Consider the following 13,359-nt stretch of genomic DNA (forward strand, 5'->3'; position numbering starts at 1 on the left):
TGTAACAGTTGCTATTCAGTGGCTGTTAAATGATGGAGAGATGCCAGAACATTGTTCAGGGTTTACTTCTGTTATTAGTTTCTGCTTTCTTTTCCAGGGTCACTTCATTGTGTGGGAAGGAGCACCAGGAGCCAGAATGGCATGGAAAGGTCACAACCGCCATGTCTTCCTCTTCAAGAGTTACATTCTGATATGCAAACCCAAACGGGACACCAGGACAGACACCTATAGCTACACCTTCAAGAACATGATGAAGGTTAGCTATTACTTTACTTTCTGCCCAATTCACTTGCTCTCTTTTCATGATTACTTTTCTCTTGAAGACAGCTGCCGGCCATCAGAAAAATCACTTTTCACCAGTCCCTTGCTTAGGATTCTTTTGTTTCCAAAACACTGTTATGGCACAGGGTTGAATGTACTTCAGAAGTAAGGCAAAAATGCATCAGACATCCCTAAAGAAAACGCAGAAAGAGTTTCACTGCATAGGAACAAGGTTGCATGTGAGAGACAATGCTCATCCCAGCTTGCCCGTTGAAGCCATTCATTGAAATCAATTAATCGAACTGTGAAGGAACTTGCCCTAAAGTGCAGTCTATAATATTTTCAAGTCAAGAAGTTGGAATAATGGCTGTTCAATCCAAACTGTATCTCCAGGAATTGTTTTTTTCTGGCTTTGTTCTTTGCTGAAATGACTCCTCTTTCACAGACTTCGGCATTCACTGAGTCAGAGGTGTGGGCAGGCCCATCCGGCATCCATTTGCTCCCCAGAGCATAATTATAGGAAATTAAAGATGGTATTTTCTTGGGAGTTAAATGTTCAGCTCCTATTGAAAGTCAATGGCAGTTAGGTGCCTACACCACTAAGGACCTTTGAAAGCCCCTGCCTCAGTATCTCCTGACAGTCACATGCATAGATTGTGTTGCCTAACTGAATTACAGTATGACCTCTTTACAACAAACCTGACATATGACAACACCTGATTTTTGAACAATTACAGCAGCAGGAACTGCTTCTTTTATTATTCTGTTACAGCAGATTGATTAACCCCACTATAACGAACATTTTCTTGTTTTAATGAACTTTTCTCCCTGTCCCATGGGGGTTCATTATGAGCTTGTACCATATCTCTATTCATTCATTCATTCATTCATTCATTCATTCATTCTATATAGTTTCTCTTCACTTAACTTCTGCCATTCTTAGTTTTTACTGTGGAGCATCTGCCACCATTAAAATGTCAGCATTTGCGTTGCTGCTGTTGCAAAATCACATGGAAAACCTTGTAACATTTGGCATTATAGTCAATGGCTTTTTATACTGCCAGTGCGATGTAAAATGGCCTTAATGTAAATGAGAAATAGGTTTGGTATGTCCTAAGGAACAACCCTGCACTGGGAAAATAGAAGACTTGTTGACACTTAATTGATCTTTTCCATTTTATGTATTTATTTTTTTTAACTGAAGGTTGTTCTGAGCCACAAAGACTGGATCCAGATCTGAACTTTCCTGAACTTTGGGATTTTGTCTAACTGGGGAGGAGGAAAGGTCATCAAGGTTTCAGTTTAGTTTCATCTCCAATTTTAAAGAGGTTTTGCTGTGTTTCTTCCTGTCGTCCAGCTGTCAAACATAGATGTGAATGACCAAGTGGAAGGAGATGAACGGGCCTTTGAGATCTGGCATGAGCGAGAGGACTCAGTCCGCAAGTACCTACTTCAAGCTCGTACAGTCATCATCAAGAACTCCTGGGTGAAAGAAATCTCTGGCATACAGCAGCGTATCAGCCTGCCTGTGTGGAGTGAGTATAGTGTAGCACAGTGGTTTTCAACCTGGGGTCCACACACTCCTGGGGGTCCACAGGCTATTTCTAAGGGGTCTGCAAAACATGACTCTGATCAATCAAAAGTATGCAAATACCCACACTTACAATTCAAAGGGGTCCACACTTCCATTCGACATTTCCAAAGGGCTTCGCACCTCCATTCATAATTTTGAAGAGCCCACAAATGGAAAAAGGTTGAAAACCACTGGTCTAGGAGACAGACTGAGCCTTTGCTACAGCTTCACTGGTTGTGCCTCACTTCCCATGCAGAAGTGAGATGTTGTGTTAGGATTAGCTGTGCAGGGAGGAAAAAGCCATCAATGCCAGCTGGAGACTTCGGTAACTCCACTAAGTGTAAGGATTTCAGTTTACTCCAGTGTGGCATCAACACACAAATCTCATAATTAGGAATCCCACAAAACTCAACAGCCTGTGTGCAGTTCTGCAACAATTATCTAGCAGCTGAGGCACATGCTCCCCCTTTGAGGTTGATCACACACTTGATTATGAGACCCCTTGGCCTATGGATCTGCCAGTATCAGGGCTTAAAACTCAACAGATCCATTTAGTGATCTCTCTTGAATCACAAATAATTGAAAATACCAGGCAGTCATTGGAACAGCTGGCTACTGAAACCTCCATTTCAGATTCCCAGCTGTGGAAATTTGGAGTTTGCCCCTGATTTCTTTGCGCTATGTTAATCATCCGTTGGACAAATCCGCCAAGGATTACCTAACCAACCTCTTTTCTTTCAGTACCTCCGGACTTTGAGGAAGAGCTGGCTGACTGTACAGCTGAGGTGGGCGAAACAGTCAAGTTGGCCTGCAAAGTTACAGGAGCCCCTAAGCCAGTCATCAGCTGGTATAAAGGTATAAGCAATATATTCTGTGGTTGTGCCCATTCTTTGTATTACACTTGCACTGTGCCAGCAAGCTTGGTAATGGAAAGCTCAGTTAATGGTTGCCTATACTGCAAACTACCATGTAGTGCAGACCTGCCCAAATTTAGCTCCTTTACTGCAAGCAATCTAGGCATGCTTCTTCTGGTAGATGCAATGCTTCCTAAGTTTTGTTTTCAGTGTGTGTTGTAGCACATCAGAGGAAGATGAAGAGGTTGTTTCTCTGCTACTAAAAAATCAGATATTAGGGGGAAATATAGCTCTCAGCCTCCCTACATCTTATGCCTCTGCCATCCTCAAGCAGGCAGGAGCCAAAATGGAAAAGCAGGATGCAGTTCTCAGGGGAGGATATTAAAATGATGCAGTGTCTACAAAGGATTTTTCCTCCTTTTGTTTTTAAGATGGCAAACCAGTGGTGGTGGACCCACATCACATTATAATAGAAGATCCTGACGGCTCATGCACATTGATCTTGGACAATCTGACAGGTGTCGACTCAGGACAATACATGTGCTTTGCGGCCAGCCCCGCCGGTAATGCCAGCACGCTAGGAAAGATCCTTGTTCAAGGTAAAGTCCTATGTGGTTTTAAAGGACTGGTCATATACAATTGACTTAGGTGTATGTATTAAGTCATGCATGCGGCTCTGCAGCATGTATATGGCATGTCCATTTGGAAAAGCCCTCTGGTGTCTCAGAAGTAATGGACTGTCTTTGGGTCAGGAAGTCATATTACTGAGAGGTTGCACACAGCTGTGAAGGAAGGTGATCCAACTGGGCTATCCTCCTGTGGGTGTGCAAGGGGTTATGGGTGTGTTTTTGTTCTTCTTTGTACTTATATTAGATTGCTATCAGCATTTCAGCTGTTGATCAAGTTTGTTCTTGCTTCCTAGTGCCACCAAGGTTTGTGAACAAGGTTAGAAATGCTTATTATGTTGAAGGAGAAGATGTTCAGTTCACCTGTACCATCGAAGGAGCACCTTTCCCTCAGATCAGGTCAGTTTTTTAAGTTATTTCTTGATAGAAACCAAATGATTGCACAGTCTTGATTTCTCTTCCTGTACTCTAATGAGCATCGACTGTTCTGTCCAGTCCCCAAAGCTCAACTCTGTGCCCTGCAAAATGATCCTTTCCCAGTCCTGGTGTCCACATCTTAGACTTGTGATTCCAGTCCCTGATTCCTTTGGATAGGTTTCTCATTCAGTGTCTTGCATTAAGAATGTGAGAAGAAAAATAATACATGACATAAGGCAGTCTGCCTTGACTTCACCAGTTGCTCTTGGTCGTCCATGATGATATGGACAGAGGAAAGCTCATGTTCTGCAGACTGGCAATGCAGCTCCATGAGGGTTTCTTGAGAAGAGCATTTTCCTATAGGAGCAGAGTCCATGCCCTTTCAGCTGCAGAGACTGCAGGGCCCAGGGCTGAGGCTAAACTTTTAACATCTTCCCGGCTCTGCCCAATAGATCTCATAGATTTCATAGACATTAGGGCTTGAAGCGACTTCAGAAGATCATCGCGTCCAGCCCCTACCAGCTTGATCAACCAGTGACTCACTGAAATGTCTCAAACTCAGTATTTTGTTGCATCTTAGACTCCATATTTTTCCAGGTGGTTCAAAGATGATGTTCTGCTGACCGATACCACTAAATACCAGACTTTCAGTGAGCCACGGAGTGGCGTGTTAGTCCTGGTGATCAAAAACCCCTCTAAGGAAGACGTGGGATACTATGAATGTGAGGTAAGTTAAAATAGTCCTCAAGGCCATCTCTTTGACTCTTGCCATAATATATGAATTTTCTCTGGCTGGGAAGAGTTCTACTAGTTGATATTACTGACCGGTCCATATAAGCATCAGAAGTGTTACAAGAAACATACCAATAAAAAAATAAACCTCAACAGTTCCTAGTATTAGGATCTGAGGTTTTGGTTCATCAAATGATAGATAACTGAGATGAGTTTTGGAATTCAAAGCCAGCTCCAAAATCAGATATTACATCCGAGGGGATGGTACAATGCAAAGTTTTGCTCTGAGCCCAAGTTGAAGGGAGAACCTCTCAAATCCAGACCAGAAGAAGCAAGCTTGAGTTTCAGCTACAATGGGAACCAATGACGTTCCCTTATGCTGCGGTATATCATAAGGAATCAACTAACAGATTCACATAATGTAGCTAAGGGATCAAATTCCATTACTTAAAATATAGCATTTTTTAAATTAAACTTTGTTTTTTATAGTTATGTAGTATCATGCTCTTAGTAATAAAATAGTTTTCACTGAATTAGGATGTTGTTACTGAAGGAATTGGCTTCATCACTCAGGGTCATCCCTTTCCACCATGGGATTCAGCTATGTCCACAGGAGTTTCTGGAGCAAAACTATTCCACCATTTGTTCAGTCAACTTAATTGTATTGCCTTTGAGGTCTTAGCTGCAGTGAGCTAAAAATGGGGCTTCTTTGTATAACATAACCTTGATATTGTATTCAGTATTGCATGATTTTCTTTAGCTGGTGAACAGATTAGGGTCAGCAAAGAGCGGAGCAGAGCTTTACCACCAGGGCATGGCATTGCTGACCCAGGAGCGGAGAGGAGACCAGGCCATCACCATAGAAGGTATGACCTCTTACCTCCTCTGTAAGTACATTGCTGAACTATCCTACCCTCACCTCACTGAGGATTGAATATATTTGCCATCTTATGCCACAAGCAGTCAAATTCATGTTGGTCGTCAGCGCACATGTGCCTGTGTGTCCATCTATGCATGTATGCGTATGGTGCAGCTCAGGTATACCCATCGACATCCTGGTAGATTTCCAAACCCAGCAAATCAACATTACCTGACCATATGATGTGTATAACCTACCTTTGATAAAAAAAGGAGGAGCAAGCAAAGGGCTTATTGTGCTACCCCTAGTTTTGGCAGAACTCTAGCCTTCACATTAGACCCCTTGAAAGAGTGCTCAGTCCCTTGGCAGCACAGGATTCGAGCAGTGCTGTAGTTAAAACACAAGAGGTATTTGTGGTGAGTCCCTAAGCTGCAAATCAGCGGTACATGGAACAGTGAAGGAAATGTATCTAATGGGTGAGCTGTATTTCCTAGCATGTATTTGAAAAGGCATTAATTTACTTGCGAGCTAATGACACTTTAATATCAAAGGTTACATAGAGTCATTTGGGATTAGAACAATTCCTTTCTCTACTTTGCTCCGGTCTGGGTTGTTTAACATGAGTTAGCCAGACATCCGGCAATGTAGTCATTTTTTTCTTTTTGGGGCAGCGGTCTGTAATTGTTTTGTTCTTGAATTGAATTATGTCGACACTTTGCGGAGAATAGAAACAAAACCCCTTGTACCTGGGTTACCAAAATGCCAAGGGTTTGGAAATAGGTGCATAATGTATTCTTCACATCACTGGCATTTAAATAGTTACATTGCTCCTCGTTCCAGTGGGGACCACGACTACCAGCGGTTTATTTTCGACGAAGGAGGGTATGCTTAACGATTACGTTGGCCTTTGAACTAGTGTTAATGTCAGGCTGCCAACATTCATATCAAGGCCTCTAACTTATTAGCTTGGTTGGAATAAATTTGTTTTAGGGAATGAGTTGTTTTAATGAATTTGCAGCGTAGGGAAGTCAAAGTCAAATGTTCACTAAGCCTAGCAGTCCAGAGGGCTAGGGTAGGTAAGGCACAACCGTACCCACTGGTGTAGAAGTGAATGATCACGGCCAGTTGCCTTTGACTCTCCAGCCTGAATGAACAGGTCCCCACTTCCAGCTGGGTCAGCTTGTTTCCACCAGCAGCATGAGTGTGGAGAAGGTTTGCCAATCATGCCTATGGACCTGTAGCAAGACACTTGGTCTGCTGTGCCATGCCTCCCTGGCAGCAGCATAGCAAAGCTGGTGCTTTTCGTTATTCCCCTGATCTGGCTCCTTGTAACATTTCAGTAAATGCATTCATACTTATACATGCATTCCTTTACCCTTGCTGTATACTTGCTTTCCTTGAGGCTATGTATTATGGTACCATCTGCCACAAACCTGTCCATGAGGAACCCCTAAACCTCGAGTTTTTCCCCACTCTGCAGCCACTTGCCACAGGGAACAGACTGAGTTGAGCCTTAGATATCTCCCTCTCCCAACCAGACTCAGTTCCACTGCCCTGACGCCCAACCCTGCAGCTGCAGTGGGGGATGCTCTGCCAGCCCACAGGTGGCCCCCACTTTGAGCTATGGAAGAAATTACAGGGGCCCCTCTCCACAGAGAGAGTCACCCTGGAATATTGCCTACAAAGAAGTCACTCAGGCAAGCAGCAAGGAGGTGAACAATGAAAGGATCCTTTTGTAATAAAAGGATTTATTACACAAGAAACCAGGAACCATGTGCTGAGATGCAGGCAGAGATATAGGAGTACACCAGGAAAAAAAAATACCAGGACATTGATCTGGTCTTACCATGCATCTTAAATCTAAAGCTGCAGCCCCTACCCAGCTTCCCAAGATAGGGAGTGTGCGATCTCAATCCAGAGCCTTCTGCATCCCCCTTTCAGCTTGGTTTTTACAGCCTCCTTGGCTGGGGGACTTCATGCCACCTTTTACCCAGGAAGACTGAAGACAAAGCCATGCTTTAGGGGCAAGCTTTAGGTACCTGTGCCAGTCTGGCTCCTAACATGCAGCAGCCCTTCATTTCTAGCGGGGCTCACGCTGTCAGTAATTTTCTAACCTCCTGAAGGTGTCTATTTAACAGCCTACAGACTTGAATCCTTTTTAGACATGTCGATTCACTAATCCCATGCCCATCTCTCCTGCGTGATCATCTGACTAGCCAGGTATCAAGCTCCTGGATCTTCTTTCAAAATATAAATTTATACTAGTCTGGCCACATCCAGGTTTCTGGTGCCTCCCAGCTGGTGTGCATGGAGAAACAACCCAAATCAAATGCCGGTTCTCAGCTGGGTATCCAGGTTGTAGCCGTATTGGTCTAGATGGCAAAAGGACTCAGAACTCATGGCAGAGGTGATATCTTTTATTAGACCAACTAAATTTTTGCAAAAAAAAAAAAAATCTTTATTTGCAAGCTTTCAGGCACAAGCTCCCTTCTTCAGGCATAGGAGAAAAGACTTGGGGGGGAAATGGAGAATTGGAAACATTCTCAGCTCCTGCCTTTTCTAAGTGAAACTAGATGATGACCATTTAAGTTAAGAACTGTTTCAGTGACGTTTCATGTTTATATATAAACATATATCAGCATCCCCTGTGTATCTAATACTATAACACGTATGCTTATATGAGAACAAGAAAATGGAATAGTTGCCTACAATTAGAGACTCAATGCCATACAAGTAAACCTCATTTGGGGCCATATCTATGCATGCCATGTGTTGAATCCCCCAAACTGACTTTGCTTCGGGGTGAATGCATGACTCCATCCAAGCAGTGAGTGAGACTTCAGGGGGAGACTTTTATTAGTATATCAAAATTGTAACTGAATCAGCTGGAGGAGTGGTAACCAGTGTCTCTCCATAATGTGTCCTAGACAGGAAGTGACTCCATTGCATCCAGGATACTGAGAAAAGAATATACTGCACCATCTTTTGGCACCAGTATCTCCCGTCTGCTTAGACAGCAGTTTGAAACCAAGTAGATATTGTAGTAAAAAAGCAAAGCTGCCTTAACGTTATGTGACGGTGGTAGACCCGTCAGCATTTAAATTCTTCCAGAAATGACTCATGCGGTGGTGTGCAGTCCATGGAAAACATGGGATGTTGATTGAAGATATCTCGGGTGACAGTGGCCTGGAAGCCTCAACAATGCTGTGAAATAAAACCTGTGGTGTTGGGACTGGTGATGTTCTGCTTTGGGCAAGCGGGTGCAGACTGCCAGCGCAGAAGGCAGTGAGGCCCCCATCCCACTCTACGTGGAGGCGGTGAGAGTCGGATCAGGCCCTTCTTGAAGGTCCCTGAAGTAACTTCCTTGCTTGCAGTGGAGTTGCTCCAGCGATGAACGCGGTCTCCTGCATTTGACAGAAGAGCGCGTTCTGGGTGGCTTAACAGCCACAAATTTACCCGGCATCTCCACCCAGAAGTCGGGACCACCTGCAGGCAGACTTGATGGGAGCTGTGTTTCTCCACCCTTTTGATTCTGTGCATTGGTGTGAATGGTGCTGTTTGCAACTTTACCTGAAAGACAAGGCTGCCGTGGTATACTATATTCAAATCATTATATTAGAAACTTTTAGCTCATTTGCTCACTAGTGCTGCAGACCTGTTTAGTGGCCGTTCGCAGGTGGTGGGACCATGCGATTGGTCTTCTACGCCTCTTAAAGGGTCATTTGTTGCCAGTTTTTTGCCCTGCCTTTCTCCACTGTTGTCTCTCAGTTTATTACACAATGCCAATTTTTTTTTTTCAGAGCAAACACTATCCAGTCACTAAACCCATTAGTACGCAACTGGCCACCTAGGCTGCGAGTCTACAAATCAAGCTAACTTCTGGCCTAGGTCATACCCGTTTGCTCCATTGGAACCAACTGAGAGCTGCTTAAAAAGAAAAATCCAAATTTTGTATAAACCTGATGGATTTTTATAGCTTTTGGGAGCAAAAATAATGTCATTTGCTAAAGAAACAACCAGTCTCTTTGTCTTCATGTCGAGTATCTGCTTTGCCCCCAATCTCCTTTCTGCTTAGCTTGTATGTGAAACCCGCTGACTTGCCATGGCTCTTGCTTTCCTTTTTAACATTTTTATCTGGCAAATTGTTCTGGCCAGCTTCACTAACCAGTGATCAACCCTTTGGAAAAAACAAAAAAACAAAAGGAAGAAACAAACTGCAGCCGTTTTGGACCTGGTTGAATTTTCATCATCTCAGGTTGGCATGGGACAGATTTTGAAGGACAAGTGTATGGGGGAATAATTGCAAAGAGAAATAGGCAGGAGTTTTTGGAAGAACAAATGCTACAACCAAGGGTATTTATACCAGAGAGATGGGAATATAAATTCCTAAGTTTTGTTCCCAAATCTAATGCCGGCTCCATGCCAGGCTTTGGGCAAGTTACTTAAACACCCTGTGCCTTAGTTGGCCTTGTACAACATTAAATGTCTGAGAACCGTGTCTGCAAGATTACAGTAGCACCGCAAGACATTTTTGGGTCTGTTACTTTCAGCTTCTTGCTGAATAGGGGATGCGGATTTGCCTCCATGACCATTTAAAAGCTCCATTTTTAGGGTGACGATGAGGATATTTTTAACGTTTCCATTTTTGCCTTTTATAATCAGTCTTTGATGGTTACTGTTTGGCACCCATTTTAAACATAGGGCTAACAAAGTGATGAGGCTGGACAGGGTGTGAGAATACATTTAGGTCTCTCAGTCATAGTTAGGACAGGGCATTTCTTGGAAGTAAAGGGTTCACAAGTTATACCTTTGCTTTTCTCACCACTTGTGTCACTCTGTAGTGCATTTGCATTACACTCAAGGCAGTTTAGAAAGTCATGTGGATCATCTTCAGTGAAACGAGCCTCAACAGCTGACAGCAGGTCTGTAAAACCCACTGTTATCTGTCAGCTGTCAAAAGTAACATAAGAATTCGGAGTTGGAAATGGCGCACCGATCTTGCTATGCTTGGATGTACTCTGATGGGTGAGAAAGTGGAATTTGCAGCTTGTAATAAAGGTCGTGTTGGAAGCCATCCTTCTCGCAGCTCCAGGTTTTTATTGTCCTGCACACTCATCATTTCACAATGTGTGAGCAATCGGTTTAACACATTAACAAAGCAGGAGCCTAGGGTGTGAAAGCATTGCCTAAGCCTAATGCCTAGAGCTTTTAACCTGCTGATTATGAGCTCCTGCTTTGCACAGCTGGTTTCCTAAAATGCTTTTTAAACAAACCAACCAAAAAAAGTTGAAATGATAAATCCTAAAAGTAGTCCTCATCATACTGAAATTGATGTGGGATTTTTTTCTAGAAAAAAAAGAAAACCCTTATTTCCCTCATCCTACTTTCATGTGGTTCTATCCTACCAATTGGATGGCTTCGGTAATAGTACATGTAAACTGTTGGGTGCTAAGCTGTATCCCTGTTTAACTATTTAAACCTCATTAGCCCCATTCACTTGAGGGCAGCAACTGTACTTTTATATACAGAATTTTTTTTATATATAAAGAATCCCCATTGGCATATAACAGGGAGACTACAACTGATGTCACTTGGAAGAACTACAGGACCAGACCTTGCTTGTGGAAGTTCAATGCAACAAAGCAGTGTATTTAGTTTATTTAGTCCATTTATTTAAGTATAGCAAGGCATAGTTCAACATAACAACTAATAAGTACACATATTTATAAATGTTTCCTATATGTCATACAAGTCTATCTGCTAGACACTTTCTGGATACTCATTAAATCATTTTTTAATGATCCACAAGTATTCAGCATACAGCAACTCTTTAAAGAACCTTATAAAATACTTTGGGTCAGACACTTCCCAATGTATGATAATTGAACTTACAAAAATATGGTAGAACTGATTCTCTTTTTGGTTGCTTAAGTATAGGTCAGGTGTAACCCCGTTGAAATGAGGAGCTTAAGTCCCATGGGAAGGGTATGTCTGATAGTTTTATTACCTAAATTAGATCTGCATTTGGGAATCTTGATTGAATGGGTTAATGATTTCGCTGTATCTCTCACCTGGATACAAAAGCAAAATACTCTATACTGGCTCAGTCCAGCATCCATTGCCACTGAACTGCAATTATTTTATTTTTTTTAAGAAAAGGTTTTAAAAGTTTTCCAGGTTTTCCACAAAGTACACGTGTAGTCTTAAAATTGTATTTCCTTTTGAAGATGAAGTATTTGAAGACAGAGGAAGAAGTTGTTTACTACGGTCTAAATTACAGATGCCAGGTCCCAAACTGATCTCGTTTAAAGCAGTGTAAATCTGGAGTAGTTTCACTGGAGTGAATTCAGATTTGCACAAATATAAATGGGAGGAGAATTTGCAGAGAAAACATGGAATTGTAGGACCAGAGCAAAAAATGACGCCCACATTCTCAGTTGAGATATCAGTGGGATATTTATATCATACATGATGGTATAAACCATCATGTGTCTTGCAGCATTAATGTATTTTTAAATCTTAAGGCCGAGGATATTTTGGCTACTCTTAAAAGGCAGCATTTGCCAACAGATACATCAGCGGCAGCACAGTACTTCCTTATATTTTGAACTGGAAGAATCTGTGTTATCTCAAATATTATTGTCCAATAATTTTTTGTAAGTGTTGCTTTTTTATGACCAATGCTATGGTATTGATAATGACTTGGGACTGTAAACCACTTTCTTAAAAAAAAAATGGCAGTTCACCTGTGAAGCATTTTTTTAAAGAAACCAAAATACTAGAGCTTTTGGCTGTGTAGGCTGGCCTAGATAGTTGTAAGCTGGTTCCTGGACATACAGCTCAAAAGAAAACGTAGCTTCTTAGGCAATTTACTAACTAATCACTAAATACAGAGCGAGGCATGGTGTCAGATACTGCAAACTCCCAGGCAGAGTCAGCAGCTCCGGATGTAGTCAATACATTCTGGTTCAAATGGAGTTTTGATTCCAAGTGGAGAGCTAGGTGAGGAAAGTGATGAACATCCCCAAATGTTAGCTCCTCAACTATTATATTTCTTTCCTATTTAAAAAAAGATCCATTTAAAACAAATTTTTGCTCAATCAGCCCTAGTTTTTTTTTTTCCCCTCAATTTTAAAAAAATGATTGCCTTCTAGTGCACAACTTATTTGATACTGATAGGACTCGACATAAAGAGAAATGGAGAGTTGACCAAGCGTGGATGGAGTATGCACGTGCACACACACATGCACACACACGCTGTCTCAGTCTATAGTTATACAGATGGACTCCCTTTTTTAGGATTTATTTTTTCCTTTTCCTTTGCTTATTTTCCATAATTCCCTTTTTCATTCCTATACATTCATCTCACAGCAAGCTGACTGATGCTTTGGTCTGCCTGAGAAGTTCCTTTGCTAGTAAATGCCGAAAACTAGCTCAAACTGAATGTACTCATGAAGGGACATATTTTTATTTTTGCAAAAATAAGTAACTTCTTTTTATAGTTTTGATCTTCCCAAGACAAGGGACAGGATTTCAAGGTGGGAAAAGTGGGGGTTTTTTATTTTATAATACTGACATCCATAAAAATCCACTTCACTTCCCAACTGTTCTTTGCAGACGTAACTTTATGAACTCTTCAGTCCCTATCAGAGACACTAAGGATAACAATAACCACAGAAAGCATGGATGGGATAGTACAGGTGTTTTTTTTTTCCACTCAAGTTTCTCTCAATTAACTTAACAAAGTGAATTTAATCATTTCAGCTTTTGTCTTTCTTTTAACCCCATGCTGTTCATACTGTTTTCTTTGTAGTCACTGAACAAGAGACTAAAGTGCCCAAGAAAACCATCATCATGTAAGTGCTGATTTTTTTTTTTTTTTTTTTAACATTTGTGTTTTGACTTGCTGCCTATGCATGATCCAATAACAAGCTTGTGTCTATTGGCCATGCAAGAGTGTGTCCCTTCCCATCCCATCCGAACTCATGGTATTTTGTGTTATAAAAAGCAATGAGCTGACAAATGTAGGCATTCCTC

The 13,359-nt window shown here is 41.8% G+C and overlaps 1 protein-coding gene across 1 annotated transcript in view; it reads left to right on the forward strand.

Moving 5' to 3' along the window:
• OBSCN (obscurin, cytoskeletal calmodulin and titin-interacting RhoGEF) overlaps positions 1-13,359 on the forward strand; it is a 287,786-nt gene that overhangs the window by 257,301 nt on the left and 17,126 nt on the right. The window contains exons 82-89 of the mRNA XM_019507926.1: positions 98-256; positions 1,619-1,796; positions 2,576-2,689; positions 3,120-3,287; positions 3,611-3,713; positions 4,329-4,458; positions 5,224-5,329; positions 13,136-13,178. Of these exons, the coding sequence (XP_019363471.1) occupies positions 98-256; positions 1,619-1,796; positions 2,576-2,689; positions 3,120-3,287; positions 3,611-3,713; positions 4,329-4,458; positions 5,224-5,329; positions 13,136-13,178 (1,001 nt within the window). The remainder of the gene's footprint in view (positions 1-97; positions 257-1,618; positions 1,797-2,575; positions 2,690-3,119; positions 3,288-3,610; positions 3,714-4,328; positions 4,459-5,223; positions 5,330-13,135; positions 13,179-13,359) is intronic.

Source organism: Gavialis gangeticus, unplaced genomic scaffold, assembly GCF_001723915.1.
Source record: "Gavialis gangeticus isolate Ggan-Ray unplaced genomic scaffold, GavGan_comp1, whole genome shotgun sequence".
NCBI lineage: Eukaryota > Metazoa > Chordata > Crocodylia > Gavialidae > Gavialis > Gavialis gangeticus.